At 43.5% G+C, this 19,915-nt stretch overlaps 1 protein-coding gene across 1 annotated transcript in view; it reads right to left on the minus strand.

Annotated features, from left to right (window-relative positions):
- The window catches only part of RCL1 (RNA terminal phosphate cyclase like 1), a 57,546-nt gene extending 43,966 nt beyond the window's left edge, over positions 1-13,580 (minus strand). Inside the window, exon 1 of the mRNA XM_026519243.4 lies at positions 13,271-13,580. Coding sequence (XP_026375028.1) covers positions 13,271-13,406 — 136 coding nt within the window. The 5' untranslated portion in view covers positions 13,407-13,580. The remainder of the gene's footprint in view (positions 1-13,270) is intronic.
- Positions 13,581-19,915: the final 6,335 nt, after the last annotated feature.

Below are 19,915 nucleotides of genomic sequence, written 5' to 3' on the forward strand. Positions count from 1 at the left end.
AGGCGCCCCTGTATCTGCTTATTTATGAAAAAAAGAGCCCTGGGAAGAAACACGACAAACCAGTAACACTGGCTGCCTCATGGGAAGGGGAGGGTGGGAAAGAGACAGAGACACACTTTGTAAACCCTTTTTGTTCCCTCTGAATGTCACACCACGTGTTTGTTTTCTAAAATACATAAAATTTAAATTAAAAAATACAAATAAAGGTACTGTAAAACACAATTTAAATAGCAAATAAAACTGCTTTCATTAGGGGCGCCTGGGTGGCTCAGTTGTTAAGCGTCTGCCTTCGGCTCAGGGCGTGATCCCAGGGTCCTGGGATCGAGCCCCGCATCGGGCTCCCTGCTCCACCGGGAGCGCTGGGAGCCTGCCTCTTCCTCTCCCACTCCCCCCTGCTTGTGTTCCCTCTCTCGCTGGCTCTCTCTCTCTGTCAAATAAATAAATAAAATCTTTAAAAAAAAAAAAAAAACTGCTTTCATTAAATAGCCTGTGAAAGATCTTTATAATACTATACAGCTATTAAAAATATTTAAAAATATTTAATTACATGAGGAAATGCTCAATCTAAAGAACAAATTTAAAATATATACAATGTGATTTTAATTTCTTTAGAGAAGTACCTAAAAAATAAGACAACAAGCTATTAATACATGAAATTAGAAATCATTCTGGGACCCCTGGGTGGCTCAGTCAGTTAAGCATCTGCCTTCGGCTCTGGTCATGATCCCAGGGTCCTGGGATCAAGTCCTGCATAAGGCTCCTCACTCAGCAGGGAGCCTGCTTCTCCCTCTGCCTGCTGCTCCCTGCATACCCTCTCTCTCTCTTCCTCTGACAAATAAATAAAATCTTTAAAAAAAGAAATCATTCTTATCCTCATTAAATTCCGAAAGGTAGATATTACAAACACATACACAATTCTCAGAATTAAAAGATGTCCACTCACTTGGAAATATGCATAAAACATATACATATCTTATGTATAATATGTAATTATACATGTGATTAATAATAAATTATATTTTAGCTGAAAGAAACATATAACATATTTCCTAAATTGTCAACACGTCAAGAAAAAAACTACAGAACATACTAAAATATTTTAAGCAGAAACATCAATTTTACCAGAATACATAGCAGTCAACCAAAGGAAAAAAAATTTACCACTCTAAATACCTTAGTAATTAAAAAAACAAAAGCAAGAGCAAAATGAACTGAGATTTTAGAAATGGAACAGAGTTACAAGCTAAAAAGTAAATGAAAAAATAATCACAAAAAAGATTTTAAAAACGAAAATATAGCAGAAAAAAAATCACACTTAAAAATACAACACAGATCAATAGTCTCATTCATCTGTAAGAGGAAAGAAAATGTGAGTTAATAATAAATAATAATAACTAATATAATTAATAAAAGATTATGAGCTTTTGTGATAAACTATTCTCTAATATTTACTGATACATATGGAATTAATATAGCTATGTAAAAAGATGATAAATCAAACATAAAACAAACAAAAAGACACAAAAAAGAGAAACCCAAAACTAAGAGAATGAGAAAATTTATCAATAAACCGAAAAGAGGGGGCACCTGGGTGGCTCAGTCGGTTAAGCAACTGCCTTCCGCTCAAATTATGATCCCCGGATCCTGGGATGGAACCCAGCCTCGGGGCTCCCTGCTCAGCAGGGAGTCTGCTTCTCCCTCTCCTCCCTGCTCCCCTGCTCGTGCTGTCACTCTGTCTCTCTCTCTCAATAAATAAAATCTTTAAAAATAATAATAAAAAAATAAACTAAAAAGAGCACTGATAAAGCTGCTGAAAAATTTTTCCAAACACTCAAAGGAAAAATTCTTCCATTACATATTCCAAAGAACAACAACAAAAGCATGGAGAGATGGCTTCAAATGCAGAATAGTTAAGAGCATCACATGCAAAGAATTTTTAAAAATTACAAATGAACTTCATTTAATGAGAACAAATGAAATACCCCACATAAAACCTTAGAAAAGAGCCCATAACACATTTTTCAATTACCCACTACAATTAAGAAGAGGGCCTCCCGGGAAAGGACTGCATGTAAGGCACAAGGAAGATGACAATATTATTAAATACAAAAACAGGGGGTGGGAAGGGAATCAAGTAACTAGCTTGACTGCTCTGAAAAGGCATCTGATAAAATTTAACGTCCATTTTTTAATAAAATTCCATTTTAAAAAGTATGAAGAATGAATTCATTGTAACAGAGTTTACACGCAAAAACACAAGCCTTAGGGGGTGCCTGGGTGGTTCAGTCAGGTAAGCGTCTGCTTTCCGCTCAAGTCATGATCCCAGCGGCCTGGTGATCAAGCCCCACATCGGGCTCCCTGTTCAGCGAGGAGTCTGCTTCTCCCTCTCCTTCTGCCCCTGCTCATGTGTTCTCTCTCTTTCCCTCCAAAATAAATAAATAAAATCTTTAAAAAAAAAAAAAAAAAGAAGCAGCAGCAGCCTTAGAAGTTCAAGGAGAACATCTTCATTGGCTTTAGGGTAGACCAATATTTCTTTAAAAGGACATAGAAAAATGTATAAATTGGACTACAGTAAAAGTAGTATCTATTGCTCATCAAAATAAACCATTAAGCATGAAGAAACAAGTTACAGAGTATAACCAGATATTTGCAATACTTTAACATAGAATTGTGCCATATTAATAAAATGTAATAGTATACTACAGCAATGAAAACCAGCTACTGCCTCTACAACAGAGATGAATCTTACAAACATGAATGAGAACAAAGAAACCAGATACACACAAAAAATACTCTATAATTCCACTCATATAAATTACGGTTAATATTTCAGAAATGTAATTGATGGTGTAAAAAGTTAAATTATTTACACTGGGAGTGGGAGAAAATGGCGTGATGGTGCAAGCATGAAAGGGTTTTAGGGTTGCTGGTCATGTTTTATTTCTTGGCAATGGGTAGCATATCCACTTTGTAAATTCATCAAATTGTCCATTTATGATTTGTGCACTTTTTTGGGGGAGGGGGGAGACAGACAGAGAATCTTAAGCAGGCTCCACCCCCAGCACAGAGCCCAACACCCAGATCCACGACCCTGAAATCACGACCTGAGCCAAAATTAAGACTCGGCCACTAAACTAACTGAGCCACCCAGGTACCAGGGTCTGTGCACTTTTCTTAAAATGTGGTATACTCTGGTAAAAGTTTTATTTTTTTAAAATAAAAATCAAGGGATGCCTGGCTGGCTCAGTCAGTTGAGCAACCACCTCTTGGTTTTGGCTCAGGTCCTGATATCAGGGTCCTGAGATTGAACCACCATGGGCTCCTCGCTCAGTGGGGAGTCTGCTGAGATTCTCTTCCTCAGCCCCCCGCACCCCTCCCCGCCACCCCTCGCCCCTGGCCACACACATGCTCTCTCTCAGATGAATAAATAAATCTTTAAAAAAATAATAAATAGATAAATAAAAATCAAATTCAAAGAAAGAGCACCTTTAAAAATTATGAAAAAAGCAAAGAAACCCAATCATCTCTCCAATCTCCCATACTACAAATGCCATTAAATATATCTAAAAAAAAAAAAAAAAAAAAAGTGTCAATACAAGGAAGAAGTAGCAATTAAGGGAAAGGATATCTTATCAATTAAGCAAGAGGATTTCACATACTTTGAATTGACCCCACATTTTAAAAAAGCATAGTCTTTGACTCAGCAATTCCACATCCAGAACTCTATCTTGTAGAAATAGAAGTATGCTAGAATATATGTACAAAAATTTTTACTGCTGCTTTATTTACAATAACAAACTGAAGATTACTATTTTTGTCCCATGCCTTCAAACGTTCCTAGATATTTTGCTGTGCTCATATAAAAACCTACAAAAGAAATAAAATCAACGAAGGGAAATTTAATTCTCTGATTTATGCTGTTTTATGACCTTTCAAGTTTCCTATTTATATACAAATTCTTCAGTTCTAGTACTTTTCTTTACAAACGCATTGGGAAGAAAAATCATACAATCACATCAGTTGGTACAGAGTAGGCATTTGGCAAAATACAACTCATTTAATAAAAAAACAAAAACAAAAACAAAACAAAACAAAAAAACTCCTAGAAAAATAGGAATAGAAGGGAACTTTTTCACTTATGAAAGCATCTGAAGAAAAAACATAACAGCTAACGTTACACTTAGCGCCAAAACACTGGACGCTTTCCCCCAAGAGAGGGAACAAGGTAAGGCAGTTTGCTCTCATCCCATACTTAACATGGTGCTAAAAGTTCTAGCCAGTGCAGCAAGGAGAAGGAAATAAAAGGTATAAAGTTTAGAAAGAAGAAATAGTACTATTCCTTTTTGCAGATGATATGATTATCTACATAGAGAATCCCAAAGAATGTACAAAAAGACACCTAGAGCTAACAAATAAATTCAGCATGGTTAGAGGATGGTCCCCAAAATGAACTGTATTTCTATATACTAGCATTGAACACATGGAGACTGACATTAAAAATACTATACCATTGACAATTGCTCAAAAAAGTAAAATATTTATGTGTAACAAAATGTTTACAGTACTTGTATGCTGGAAACTATACAATGCTGGTGAAAGAAAGCAAAGATGATGATAAATAAACGGAGAGATATACTATGTTTTTGGATAAGAAGACTCAGTAAAGATGACAATTATCCCCAAATTGACATATAACACAGTTCCTGTCAAAATCTTAACAAGATTTTTACTTAGATAAAGACAAGATTATTCTAAAATTTATATGGAAAGGCAAAGGAACCAGGATATCTAAAACAATCACAAAAAGTAAGAATAAAGCTGGAGGTATCAGTCTACACAATTACAGGTACAGTAATCAAGTCTACATGGTACTGGCAAAGGGGCAGACATATAGATCAGTGGAAGCAAATAAAGGTCCCACAAAGAGACCCACACAAATGTGCCCAACTGATTTTTTACAAAGGTACAAAAGCAATTCAATGGAAGAAAGATAGCCCGAAATGGTGCTGGAGCAATTGGACATCTGGACATCCATAAGCAAAAAGAAAAAAGAAAAGAAAAGAAAAGAAAAGAAAAGAAAAGAAAAGAAAAGAAAAGAAGAAGAACCTCAACCTAAGTTTTAAACCTCATACAAAAATCAAATGTAAAACCATAAAACCTTTAGAAAAAACACTGAAAATCTTTGAGATCTAGAACAAGGCAAAGAGATCTTAGACTCAACACCAAAAGCACAAGCCATACGAGACAAATTTGATAAATTCTATTTCATTAAAAGTAAAATCTTTTGCTCTGCCAAAGACTATGTTAAGAGAACAACGAGACTGGGGGCGCCTGGCTGGCTCAGTTGGTAGAGCAGGCGACTCCTGATCTCAGAGTCCTGAGTTCAAGCCTCATGTAGGCTGTGGAGCTTACGAAAAGACAAGCTATAGAGTGGGATACAGTATCAGCCATCCACATATCTGACACGTAAGGACAGGAACATGTAGTAAAGAACTCTCAAAACTTAAGCTTAAAAACAAACAACCCTAATAGGCAATGAACAAATGATGTCGGAGGCAGCGGTGCTGATGGCAAATAGGCAGAGGAAAGGATGTTGGCCATCATCAGCCATTAGGAATATGTGAATTAAACAAGACAGTACAACCAGGACACCTAAAACTAGAGACCCTGAGTGCAACGGCCAGAGGGCGCAAGGAGGAGCCTGGGCACAGCATGAGGCACAAAGGCTGCAAGCCCAGAGGAGGCGCCCCCAGCCTGGGGACTGGTCCTTCGTGGAGTCCTTCCTCCCACCTCCTCAATGTGCCCACCCCACTCCGGCTCCTCGGGCTCATCCAGTGACAGCCACTTGCTGCAGGCTGAGGGCCACCTCCCCCAGCTGTGGCTCAACTGTACTTCCTGCACCCAACCATCCCGGCCACCCTGCATGGAGGCCTGGGTTGGGCCGGGCGCCCGGGCTGCCATGGGCACCATCCCGGCACAAGGCGGCGTGGGAGCTGGTGTGGCAGCTACCCTGTCGGCCTGCAGCTCCTTGCGGCATCCCGGGTGTGTGAGGACTGCCACTCGGGGTACAAGTGGGCCATGGGCTCTGTCTTGCGGGGGGAGGGGGATAGGAGGGCGCTCCAGAGTTTCCTAACCCTCCTCTGAAACCAGTTTACACTCACCAGTGCTCTGGTGGGAGTTCACCGCCTCCTCCCTCTTCCTTCTGAAGGCCATCAGTGACCTTCACATCGATAGCATCACCCATCCCTGGAGACGACCAAGGAAATTTTAGCCCGTCCCCCCAAATCCGAGAACATCAGGTTCTACAAGAAGTGTGATCAAGATGGGAGTTTTCAAACATGTGACCTCTGGTGCGGACGGGTGGGACAATGACCTTAAGCTGCTGTCTCTTAGCCAATAACTTTTGGGAAGCATCCAGAAACAGCCCAGCAGACTGTGCAGCTGGTCTGCAGGGCCAGAGGCCAGAAGGGGGCCTCAGTGCCACCAGCTGCACAGGCTTAGCCAAGTTCTTAAAATGTTGATTTTAGAAGTAACAAATTTTAAAACCCTTGGGGGAAAAAATAGTGACAACACCAAATGCTGGCAAGGGTGTAGAGAACCTGAATCACTTACACATTGCTGGTGGGAATATAAAACGGTGAGGCCACACTGGAAAACACTTTGGCAGTTTCCTAAGTTTGCAAACTACCATACAGCCCGGCGCCTATACTCCTGGGCATTTATCCCAGGAAAAGACTTATGTCCACATAAAAACCTGTACACAAATGCTTACAGCAGCTTTATTCATAATGGCCAAAAAACTGGAAACAATCCAGATGTCTTTCAACAGGTGAATGGTTAAAAAAAACTGTGATACTTTCATACCATGGAATACTGTTCAGCAATAAAAAGGAACAAATCTAAAAAAACTTAAATCTTCAGAAGATCGTGCTGAGTGAAAACGTCCAGCACAAAAGGCTACCTATTATATGATTTCACTTACATTCTTTGAATGACAAAATTATAGGAATGGAGAACAGATCAGTGATGGCCAAGGTTAAGGAGTTGGTGCGGTGAGGAGGAAGCCGGTGTGGCTGAGAAAGGGCAACCTGAGGAATCCTCGTGGTAATGGAAATGCTCAGTACCTTCACTCTTACCCCTGTCCATTTCCTGGCTGTGATACTGTAATACAGTTTTTCCAGATGTTCCATGTGGGGGAAATTGGGTGAAGTGTGGACAGGATCTCTCAGTATTATTTATTACAACTGCATGTGAATCCACAACTATCTCAAAATTAAAAGCTTACTCTAAAAAAAAAAAAAAAGATGGTGCACAGTTCCATCTGGAATAGCATTTTACAGCTTTCAAGAAATAACAGATTTCAAAACAGACAATCAGGATACTGGCATTTGTCTTTCAAAAATGAGTATCTCATTTTGGGCACTCAATAATCAACATGTGACAGCAAACTAACAGTCAACAGAGGCACAAGAGGGCAGGTTCCCAATCCACAAGACAATATTCAATCAACTATCCTTAGTAGAGTCATCAGGCTTCCCCTAGTTACTAATTACTAATAGTTACTAAGCAGTAACTCTGAGTCTCAGACCATACTAAAACAAAATACAGATGCAACCATGCGATATACTAAGAAATGCATTTGGTCTTTGTCCCCGATTCCTGGCACAGAGCTCCTAAAACCCTTGGAAGTTCCAAAATAATAGGAGTGTCTCCAAAAATTTATTCATAAGGAGCCCCATTTGAGTACACTTGAATTTATGCTGATGAGGTGACTTAGGATGGGGCCCCTACACAACCTCAGGATGGGCCTGGTCACCAGAAACACCGTCATTAGAGGGCTGGAACTTGAAGCCCTACCTGCTGATCTTGAGGGAAGAGGAGGCTGCCTGGAGATTAAACCTATTAAAACTCTTGCACAACGAGAGAACTTCCAGGCCAGTGAATGAACACATGTGCTGGAAGGATGGTGCACACCCTGGTTCCAGAAGGCAGAAGTTCCTGCTTCAGGACCCTTCAGCACCTGGCCCTATATACCTCATCTGAGCATGTGTTCAGCTATACCCTTTATAATATCCTCTACAATAAACTGGTGAACATAAGTGTTTCCCTGAGCTTTGTGAGCCATTTTGGCAAATTATCAGACCCAAGGAGGCGATTGTGGGAACCCCCAATTTATATTAACCAGTTGGTCAGAAGTACAAGTGGCCTGAACTTGCGATGGGAACTTGTCTGATGTGGCGGCAGTCTTGTGGGGCTGAGCCCTTACCCTGTGGGATGTGCCGTCACCTGCATGTAGACAGCATCTGAACTGAGTTCAGTCTGTAGTACACCCAGCTGATGCTCCCTGAGAATTGGGAGAATCGCTTTGTAAGGGAAAAAAAACTCACACATCTGGTGTCAGAAGTACTGCGAGTAGAGGAAAAAGTTTCCCCTTACAATTCTTCTAGAAGATGCAATTTAAGAACAGCCAGATTTAGCCCAAAAACAGCACATCAGTTCACCAAAGATGTTTCCTTTCAAGGGACCTCTATGTAGCATGTTTCCTCACCACATTTTACGGAATTCTTTTGATTAAAACTCCACTTACCCCTCCCTTTTCAGAATCTCATCTGCTTAAGCCACGTGCAGCACTCCCGTGGGCCCACATAACTCCTCTCTCCAATTTCACAGGGGAAGACAGTGAGGCTTAGTCATGGGACTGGCTCAGGGACATGGGCAGTAGCGGTCCTGGGTCCTAACTGCTAAGCCAGTGCTTCCACCCGAGTCCATTTTTCCCTATTCCCACTTTAAACAATTCTTTCCATTTGGACCTCACCTTACCCATAAACTGTGAACTCAACCTAACCCTGCAAGACACAGCCCTCTTGAAATCCAGAGACAGGGCCGCTGTGGACAGCTGCTTTCCGGAATAGCCAGTCCACCACACAGTTAAATGGGAGAACGAACCCTCCAGGCGGGAGCTGGCTGCAGCCTCCTTCCAGCTCTGTCACTCCATGGGCTTCAACTTTGCCAGCTACCTCACCTTGGCTTTCTACCTGCAGGAACACAGCAGCAAAACAAAATATTTACTTCCTCCTCACGAATAGCAAGAGTAGAATGAAACATAACTGCTCATGTTTCTCAGAATGAAGCAAAAACTACACATGTGGTTGTGTAATTAGTAAAAACCATTCTAGGATCATCTTTCTTTGGGGTTCAAAACCTTCTCATTGTATACAATCCCTCCGCACTGGAAGGAGGCAGTTTTATTTAAGAGATTAGCTTGTTTGCCTGAAGTCACAGAGTTTGACCTCTGTCTCATCCCCTTCTGAATCCCTGTGCAACTTTCTTGGTCCACACACTGTTATTCCCAACCACTGGAGATATGGGGAAAAGAAAAGAAAAGGCATAATAATTAAGTCTCATATGCCAGGGGTTTCAACATCCACACTGTTGACATCTTGGGCAGAAGTAGTCTTTGTGTGAGGAAGTTGTCGGGTGCATTGCAGGATGTTTAATGGTATCCCTGGGCTCTACCCACAAGATGCCAGGAGCAGCCTCCCAGTTTTAACAACCAAAAATATCTCCAAAAACTGCCAAATGTCCCCCTGGGGAGCAAAACTGCCCTGGTTGAAAACCACTACATTATACATAATACACACAATTTCACTATTTGGGAGACATCACCCAAAAGGAAAACTTTAAACTGAAAAGAGAGGACAAAAAGAAGGCATAATTCTCTTGAAATATGTGAAAAGTTTCCATATAGAAGCAAGAATGGGGACACCTGGGTGGCTCAGTCGGTTAAGTGTCTGCCTTTGGCTCAGGTCATAATTTCAGGGTCTTGGGATCGAGTCCCCGTGTCAGGCTCTCTGCTCAGTGGGAGAGTCTCTGCTCACTCTCCCTCTGTGCGCGAGTGCTCCCTCTCTCTCTCTCTCTCTCAAATAAATAAATCTTTTTTAAGAATCTAAAAAAGAAGCAGGAACAGATTTCGGACACCAGAGAGAACTATACTCGTAGGTAGAAGTTACATAATAATAAAACCAGCTAACATTTTTAAAAGGTTTATTTATTTTTATTTGAGAGAAAGACAGTGCGCAAGGGGGGTGGGGGGAGCGAACTCCCCGCTGAGCGCAGAGCCAGATGCAGGGCTCAATCTCAGAACCCTGAGATCCTGACCTGAGCCAAAATCAAGAGTCGGACGCTTAACCGAATTAGCCACCCAGGCGCCCCCAAACCAGCTAATGTTTATTTTTCCTACATGCCCTGCACTGTTCTGTCTGCTTTAAGTATTATTTCATTTAATCTTTACAATAACCCTATGAAGTTGGTAAAGGTTGGCTTCACTTAAGATGAAAAAACTGAGGCTCAGAAATGATAAAGAATTTGCCCAAGGTCCAAGAACTAATTGCAAAAGCAGAACCAGAACTCAAACCAAGGTCTAACTTTAGACCAATCTCTCAACCACCAAGCTACTACAACCACAACAAATTAAGAATTTTACCTCAACGTAATAAATAAAGAACTCTTTGACTTACAAGCTATTCCTTTCACCAACAGTGGTTCTGGCAGCCACCATCTATCTGTCCAGACCAGAAGCAGACCCAGAAAGTCTTCCTTCATCAACCCCAGGGAAGCCTCTGCCCTAACTCCGCTGAGTCCCTTTACAACATGCAGCTCTTCCTACTTGGTTACTCAAGCTACTCTCAGCACTTCCTACTCAGAAAGCTCCTCCAGAAGTGGGGCAACCAGCTTCTCATGTTTACACTCCCACAAAGCCTTGCACATGCTGGGGCTCAGTAACCTTTTCTGAACCAGTGCCCTGAGGCAAAAGCCCTCTACACCCCCCACCCTCCAGAGCCCACACCAGGAGGGATGATTAAGCAAGCACCTTTGAGAGATGCAATTTTTATACTTAAGCTGAAGATTTTATTGGATATGCTGTGAGTTTTTTCCAATTCTCAGAATCTGAGTCAGAAAGAGTCAGAAAGGGAGAGATGACTGGCAGCACAGCCCCCTGGCTACATCTTCAAACTACAAAGGACTCACTTGACTATGACCACATTATCATGAATCAGGGGCTACATGTATTTAGATACATAAACATGTACATGTGTGTATGTATATGTGTATATACAATTACATGTATGTGTATCTATGAATGCATATATATATACACACACAAATATCTCATTTCCCTCTTGAAAAAATTTTTTAAAAATATTTTATTTATTTATTGTCAGAGAGAGAGAGAGAGAGCACGCAAGCAGGGGGAGCTGCAGGCAGAGGGAGAGGCAGGCTCCCTGCTGAGCACAGAGCCTGATGCAGGACTCGACCCCAGGACCCTGGGATCATGACCCAAGCCAAAGGCAGACGCCGACTGAGCCACCCAGGCGTCCCCCTCTTGGAAGAAATTAAATGAACATCTACAAGATTTCTGAGGACCTGAAACCAGCACAAGGAGATCTAAATCAGGAGCCTCTGTTTTTTCCCTTGGTGTATTAATAAGGTAAGGCAAATAATGCTCCACGTCGTGCTCCCCATAAAATACCAACACATCTGCAATGAGCACTACCTCCCCCAAGTAGTGGAGCCTGGCATCCTTTCAGGAAAGTGCCAAGTAGCCAAATCTTGTTGGAAGAATGAGAGTTCGTGGGGGGGGGGGGGGGGCAGTGAAGAGATGTTCACAAACAGTGGACCGCGGGGAGGGGTGGGGGAGGGGGCTGGGGAGTGGGGAGCATCTTTCGGAACATTAAATATTAGTCTGGAGGCCACCTGTCAAAAGACAAACACTAAATTGCATCTTACAAGCACTATATTTCCCACAGAAATCTCAGGTTTCCAGGCCAAAGTACTTCTATTGCTATTAAAAAAACAAACAATGATAAAGAAACCTATGCCCACTGTTCGCAGAAGTAGAAGCCTGTCTTCCCATATCTAGCTAATGGCAAATTCTCTAGAGTAAACTGGAGGTAAAGGGTAGAGCTGGCTGAGAATGCCACAGAGCAGAGCAATCAAGCAACTGCTTTGCCCAAGCAGATTCAAAGTAAGTACAGATGTTGGGAACACCTGGCAGAAACCACGCCGGGGTCCCTCCTTAACTTCCTCAGTGTTTCTGAGCAGTAGAGAGAAGCATCATGTACCAACACAAGCCCTTCCCACTGTCACCAGGTATGGAGGGTCTTCTGGTTTTTTCTTTCCTAACCGTCTATCTCCATCAATGACATAGCATTTTCCCTCTATGTGCAACCAATCACCATTCAAGAGAGGCACAGATGTAACCCTCCAGAACACGCACTCAGACAGATGAGGAAATGGGCCGGCCACCTAGTACAGAAGTTGGCGCAAAAGGAAACAGTTCAACAGGACCCACAAAGCTTCCAAGACCAACCACAAACTCTCTCCTTCAATTTGCGGATAGGTTTTTCCTTTTTTCCTTTGCGTGAATCTCCCAATTCAGGATAACCAGACAGAAGCTTTCAAATCCATGTATCTTATTCCAGGGGACCAGTTGAAAATCGGCACCACTTAACTTGATGTGAGTTTAAACAGGGACTATTTTTTCATAAATCCACTTTTGTCGGGCAAAAAAAGCGGGCTTGGAAACCTGTAATTTAGCGCTTGTCATCAAATCTGACTAAAGTCAAGGCAATCAGGCCCATGACTTAAACAACAACAAAAAAATTATTACAAAGCTTCTGTCCTGCGCACATACCAGGTACGGCTAAAAACAAACACAGAATTTTAATTTTTTCTTTAATCTACACCCAAGGAGAGGTGTGAGGGCAGCTGCGAAATCATGGCGACAGGGATAGCCGATGTCCGAGGCGGCAGCTGCTTCTGAGACGTGTTTTGGGACAGAGCACGGAACCAACCAGTGATACTTTTCTCTCCAAATCTCTCTCCATCTTAAATCTGCCCAATCACCACATTTCGGTCCAGCAAACTGCCTTTATCCTTCGAGAGGCTCACGGCGTGAGCAAGAGGGACTGAAGGCAGGCGAGGGGGCGATGCCTGGGATTTGTTGCAACACGTAGGGCTGGAAAACGTGTAGCTGTTTACTAGCAGCGCCCGGGAAACGCCAGCGCAGCGCTCACCGCAGCACACCCCTCGGGCCCGACCCCGCCTCCCCCCCTCAGCCCGGGGCGCTCTCGGGTGTGGGGGCGACGCAGCGCTCGGCCTCCTCGACGCGCCCGCTGGACGCTCAGGCTCCCCGCGCGCGCCCCCAGGGTATCGGCGCAGCACCCCCACGGTCCCCGCGCCCACCCCGCGCGCTTCCTCCCCGAGTTACCTCGGAGGCCCGGGTTGTCGTCTCTGGCCCGAATCTTTCGGATTTTGACGGGGCGCCCACTCAGGGTGGACAGAACCAGTCGTTGGCGCAAGAAGTTGCAGCCCGCGTAGCTGAGGGAGTGCGCCTGGGTCGCCATGTGCGCGCCCTCCGCAAAGGTGCGGGCGGCCGGGGCGCGGCGACTTCGGACGGGCGCGGGGGTCGCGACCCTGGCGGCGACAGCGGCGGCGGTGACCCGGGCTCTTTCCCGTAGCCCCGCAGCCCCCGGCGCGTCCACGTGGTTTGGAACAGGAAGACGGAGAGACGAGACACCGGGTCAGAGGGGAGAGGGGCGGAGTCGGTGGCCGTCTCTCCGCCTCCCCACCCGACCGGGGGCGGCTCCCGCGCCGAGCCTCGCCGCTATTGGCCCGCGCGGGATCAGGGCGGTGCCCTTGAGGCACCGCTATTGGCTCGAGCTGGAGCTGGGCGGTGCCCGGGCCGCGCTGTCATTGGCCCGCGCTAGAGTGGGGCGGTGCTCGGGCCCCGGCAACAGCGCGCCCCGGGAGGGAGCGCGTGCGGGGGGCGGCCTGGGAGCCAAGCGCGGGAGCTCCTCTTCCCTCGTAGTCTCCGTGCGTCTTCACCCGCGTGGGGGCCGGGAGGCGACAGGCTGGGGTTGGCTGCCTACTCCATGCCCGGTACTTAGCCTCAGTACTTACGGCAAACCCTGGATGTAGATGGTATTATCTCCCCCGCCTTTTTCCTGATAGAGGAGAAGGTGGGATTGGCGCGCTTATCCTGTTGCGGACTCGGCGCTGAGTGCGCAGCCGGCGCTGTCCCCTTGCTCCCAGCTGTAACCCTGCGAGGTGCTCCCATTCCCTCCTTACACGTGAGGAGAGACGCGAGGAACATTGCAAAGGTGGCCGTGGCCCCATGCATGGAGACTGGAGTCTTGCAATACCAGGCCATTGCTTACTCTATTATGAGACACCAAGATTTGCCCCTTTCACATGGGTCCCTTTATGTGCACAGTGCTTCTAGCCAAATCAGTTCCTCCCATCCCGCTTGCCTCAAAATGGGTAATTGTAATAACTTAACACATACACACACAGACTCTGCTTTTCCCTCTTTGCTGTCTTTTAATCCTTCACACCAGAATCTTCCCAAAGATTGGATTATGTCACTCCTCTGCTCAGAAACCTTCAGAGATGCGCAGATATCTATCAAATGACTACAAACTTATGAATCCAGTATTGTAATAACACGGGTTTGCAAACCTTCTTGTGATGTGGGAAACAAGGCAGAAGAAAAATTATTACATTTCCTTACTACCTACAGACCATTGACAAGTCCTTGAAACAGGTAGAATGACATTCCTCTAGGGACTCAACTGTCTCAATGTTAATACTTTGCTAAGGGCAAAAGGCAATCCTAGCCTGACACCGCCCCTCCCCAACCAGGATCCTGTAAGTCTACTTTAACAAATAAAAATTCCTTTGGAAACTTCCTTTATCCCTAAGCCCCCCCTGCCAAGATACGTGTTAGCAATCGTCCCCCAAGCATATGGCCCAGCGATACTCATCTGAAGGGTCTCATAACTGAGGTTTTATTAGACAGTAATAAATGACCTTTTCCCACCATAGATAGCCCCCTCAAGGTCCTGGAAACCTTGCTTCCAAAATTCCTTAGAGGCTTACGCTGTCCCTAACCCCCTCCCAACTTGAGGGTATATAATGGGCCATTCCTCATAACCCCAGTGCAGCTCTTTCTCCCCACAGGTCCTGTTCCTGTGCTTTAATAAAGGACCATTTTGCATCAAAGACATCTCAAGAATTCTTTCTTGGTCATCGGCTCTGGACTCCACCCCACCGAACCTCACCTATATCCCACAACCTCATCACTTGGATAATGTCACCAGATCGTGAGTTCCAGAACGTTTGGGGGTAGGGGGGCAGTGATCTGCAAGGGTTGGAGCTTGAGTAAGATTAGCCAAGGTAGCAAGCCTTGTGTAGATAAGACTCAGTTATGAGGAACCACTGGGGAGGTCTGCACTCCCACAGGTGACGACAGGTTATTAGCCCTGAAGTCTATTGAGGGGGGTGGGTAATCCCACTGATATTATTGCCGTTTCTTAAGACTGCCTTTCAGGAAATTGGCAGTGTCTCCTGATGTGAGTTTTGAAAGCTCCTGGACCTCAGGGCCTCTCTTCAATCCTGCAGTGGCGCGTGCCAAAGCAATAACAAGCACCATCGTGCCAGGAGTGGATTTCTTTGTCTGTCATCCCATTTTAATTACTCAACAACCCATACTCTGTAGCAAACCCTGTGGGTGCCCTGTCCATATCCCTTAAGCTTTTACCATTTTCAGTGCAGGCCTGCTAATTTTCCTCCAGCAGCACCTGTATCTCTTTGAGGGTTTTTCCCACTTGGCGTGATCTCAGTAGACCAAAGGTGCTGAGGAATTAATGTTCCCCAGAGTCTTCAACCAATGACAGATGGGAGTTGATATATAAATATCCCAGCCCCTCACGCTGTGTGACATAGATTCTATAGTGTTTCCCTGGGTTTCCCTAGAGGTTTTAAGCTCCAGCTGCCCACAGTGGTAACTTGTTTGATTAACTTTTACCAGCTTCTTTCCTTCCCTGTACACTTCTCAGCTCTCTTCTAATATTTCCTGGGATTAACTCCCAAATGAACTACTTTCATTCAAATTATTGCCTCGGAGTCTCCTTCTGGGCAACCCCAAAATAAGTCCTGATTTTTAAAATTTGAGAACTGAGGTTCAGAGGAAATAAATGACCTGCTTAAAGTGGCATAGCTAATAAATGACAACCAAAATAGAAACTCCATCTGCCTATCTGTCTCTCTCCCTCTCCCAGTCTGCCGCACTCTCCCTCTCTCTTAAGTCCTATGTCTTCGGAACCCTGAATCTCCGATAAAAAGCCTGGCCACCATGAAGCTGCCATGCCAGAGAGACCACACAGAGAATCAACTATTCTAGTTGACAGCTAGCATCAATCATAGACATGGGGGTGATGGAGCCTTCAGGTGATTCCAATCCCCAACCAGCCTCTGATCAGTTTTTGGAGCCACTCTGGCTAACACCATTTGGAGCACAGATAAACTGTCCTCACTGAGCCCTGCCCTAAGTGCGTATTCCTGAGCTAAATAAATGATTGTTACCGTTTTAAGCTATGGGTTTGGGGGTAGTTCGTTACACAGTAATAAATAACTAAAACTACATGTCCCTGAATTCCCTTCCTTGCATAACTCTAGGTGAGCAAACCACAAAAAACATCTTGCATAAAATTTGGAAGACAAAAGTGAAGTCACAGCCACATTGTTTATGTTCGAAAGGTCATTGCAGGGTTCCAGGCTCTCTTGCCGCTCACATGCTTATCTGATGCTGATCTTGCCTATTGGGCTGGATCAATAATTGGGCCCATAGCTCCTCTGGTTCTCACTGGATCCTGCTTTAGCAACTCCAATTCCTGGGCCAACGTACATTTACCTCCACGATGAAGGACACTGTCCTCTGCTGGTCACTCACATCATTGAGGTTGGAGATTTGCAGGCAGTGAGGACTGATGCAGGTTCCAGCACATCGTACTGACTTTGGGTTCTATCAACACGCACAAAGACAACAGCCTCACAGACTGTGAAACCAGTCCCCACAATTGTATAAGGTCAAATCCCTATAGCAAATCTCTAGTGAGTGGTTCTGCTTTTCTGATTGAACCGTGACTGGTACAACAAGCCATTATTGAAAGCCTACTGAGAGTAAGGCTCTCTGCTAAAGTCTTTACATACATAATCTTATTTGATCCTCACACCAAGTAGCTCAAAAGTTGGATTATAAGGATATAGGAGTTTATGATACGATTCTGTCTTTCATTTATATTTGAAATTGTCCATTACAAACTTTTTAATCTGTTGATAGATTTTTCTTTCACACTAAACAATAAATGACATATATCTTGCCTTGTAATTACTTCCACAAATAAAGGTAAGGATAACAATAATATAAGGATGAAAGTGTACTTGGCTTAGCAATGGGACATTGGATTTGGAGACCATGGTAGAAATGGATTCTTCCCAATCCATGGAGAAAGTTGCTCAACACCACATTTCACCCACTCTGCTATCTCATCATCTCCTTTATTCAAACCATAATGGTCCTACAGGCTTTTTCTCACCTCAGCCTGAAACTAATGGTTACACTGTCCCAGTTTTAGGATAAATTTCTGTGTTCAGTTCTCTGCCTCTGGTCACTCACAATAACTATTCACAAGTACATTGTTGCATATATATCCTTTCATAACCAGTTTATGTGCAGCCTTTTTAAAACACTTAGGGATCCTATAAGTGCAGAAACCTCGTTCTATCATGTAGAGCAGAAATAGTGGGGCACCTGCGTGGTTCAGTCAGTTGAGTGTCCAACTCTTGATTTCAGCTTGGGTGATGATGTCAGGGTGGTGAGATCAGGCCCTGCATCCAGCTCCATGCTCAGCAGGGAGTCTACTGGATACTCACTCCCTCTCTCTTCACCCCTCCCCCTGCTTGCACTCTCTCTCTTTCTATAAATAAACAAACAAACAAAGCAAGCCAAAATAGTATCTTATCATCATATCCACAGTGTTTAGCACCTAGCAGGAGTTCAATAATGTGACTAGAATCAATTACTTAATCAATTAATTGAAAGATACATGGATAGCCTAAATCTATAAACTCAGAACTGTCTAAACCAGTGGTTCTCAAATGTTAGCGTGCATCAGAACTGACTGGAGGGCTTGTTAAAGAACAGATTGCTAAAATGAAAATCTAAGAGTTTTTTCTCTAAGCTTAAGAACAAGATAAGGATGTCCACTCTCAAAACTTTTATTCAACATAGTGTACTGGAAGTGCTAGCCACAACAATCAGACAAGAAAAAGAAATAAAAGGCAATTGAGTTGGTAAGGAAGAAGTAAAACTGTTACTATTTGTGGACGACATGAGACTATATATAGAAAATCCTAAAGACTCCACCAAAAAACTATTAGAAGTAATAAATGAATTCAGTAGAGTCTCCTTTACATACACTAACAACAAAGCAATAGAAAGAGAAATTTAAAAAATAATCCCATTTACAATTATAACCTCCCCCCAAAAAACCTAGGAATAAACTTAACCAAGGAAGTGAAAGACCTGTACTCCAAAAACTACAAGACATTGATAAAAGAAATTGAAGACAATATGAACAATGGAAAGATAAACCATGCTCATGAATTAGAAGAATTAATGTTGTTAAAATGTCCATATACCTAAAGCAATCTACAGATTCGATGCAATCCCTATCAAGATACCAACAGCATTTTTCGCAGCACTAGAACAAAGAATCTTAAAATTTATGGGGTGCCTGGGTAGCGCAGTCGTTAAAGCGTCTGCCTTCGGCTCAGGGCGTGATCCCGGCGTACCGGGATCGAGTCCCACATCGGGCTCCTCCGCTATGAGCCTGCTTCTTCCTCTCCCACTCCCCCTGCTGTGTTCCCTCTCTCGCTGGCTGTCTCTCTGTTAAATAAATAAATAAAATCTTTAAAAAAAATAAATAAATAAAGAATCTTAAAATTTATATGGAGCCACAAAAGACCTCAAACAGCCAACACTCTTGAGAAAGAACAAAGCTGGAGGAATCACAATCCCAGATTTCAAGATATACTACAAAGCTAAACCAATCAAAACAGTATGGTACTGGCACAAAAACGGACATAAAGATCAATGGAACAGAATAGAGAGCCCAGAAGTAAACTCTTTCTTACATGGTCAATTAATCTATGACAAAGGAAGCAAAAATATACAATAAGGAAAAGACAGTGTCTTTAAAAAGTGTTGTTAGGAAAACTGGACAGCTACATTCAAAAGAATGAATCTGGATTGCTTCCTTACATCATATACAAAAATAAACTGAAAAGAAAAATTAAAGACCTAAATGTGAGACCTGAAACCATAAAACTTCTAGAGGAAAGCATAGGTTGTAACCTCTTGGACACTGGCCTTAGCAATATTTTTCTAGATATGTCTCCTCAAGCAAGGGAAACAAAAGCAAAATTAAACTGTTAGGACTATGCCAAAATAAAAGAATTTTGCACAGCAAAGGAAACTATCAATAAAATGAAAAGGCAACCTACTGAATGGGAGAAGATATTTGTGAATGAAATATCCAATAAGGGTTTAATAGCCAAAATATATAAAGAATGTACACAACTCAACACCACAAAAACAATCCAATAAAAAAATGGCCAAAAAGGGGCGCCTGGGTGGCTCAGTAGTTAGGCGTCTGCCTTTAGCTCAGGTCATGGTCCCGGGGTCCTAAGATCAAGCCCCACATGGGGCTCCCTGCTCAGCGCGAAGCCTGCTTCTCCCTCTCCCATTCCCCCTGCTTGTGTTCTCTCTCTCACTGTCTCTCTCTCTGTCAAACGGATAAATAAATTCTTTTAAAAAAATGGCCAAAAGATCTAAATAGACATTTTTCCAAAGAAGACATACAGATGGCCAACAGACACAAGAAAAGTTGCTCAAAATTACTAATCACCAAGGAAATGCAAATCAAGACCACAACGAAATACTACCTTACACCTGCCAGAATAGGTAAAATCAAAAAGACAAGAAATAACAAGTGTTGGCAAGGATGTGGAG

This window comes from Ursus arctos, unplaced genomic scaffold, assembly GCF_023065955.2.
Source record: "Ursus arctos isolate Adak ecotype North America unplaced genomic scaffold, UrsArc2.0 scaffold_33, whole genome shotgun sequence".
In the NCBI taxonomy this organism is placed as follows: domain Eukaryota; kingdom Metazoa; phylum Chordata; class Mammalia; order Carnivora; family Ursidae; genus Ursus; species Ursus arctos.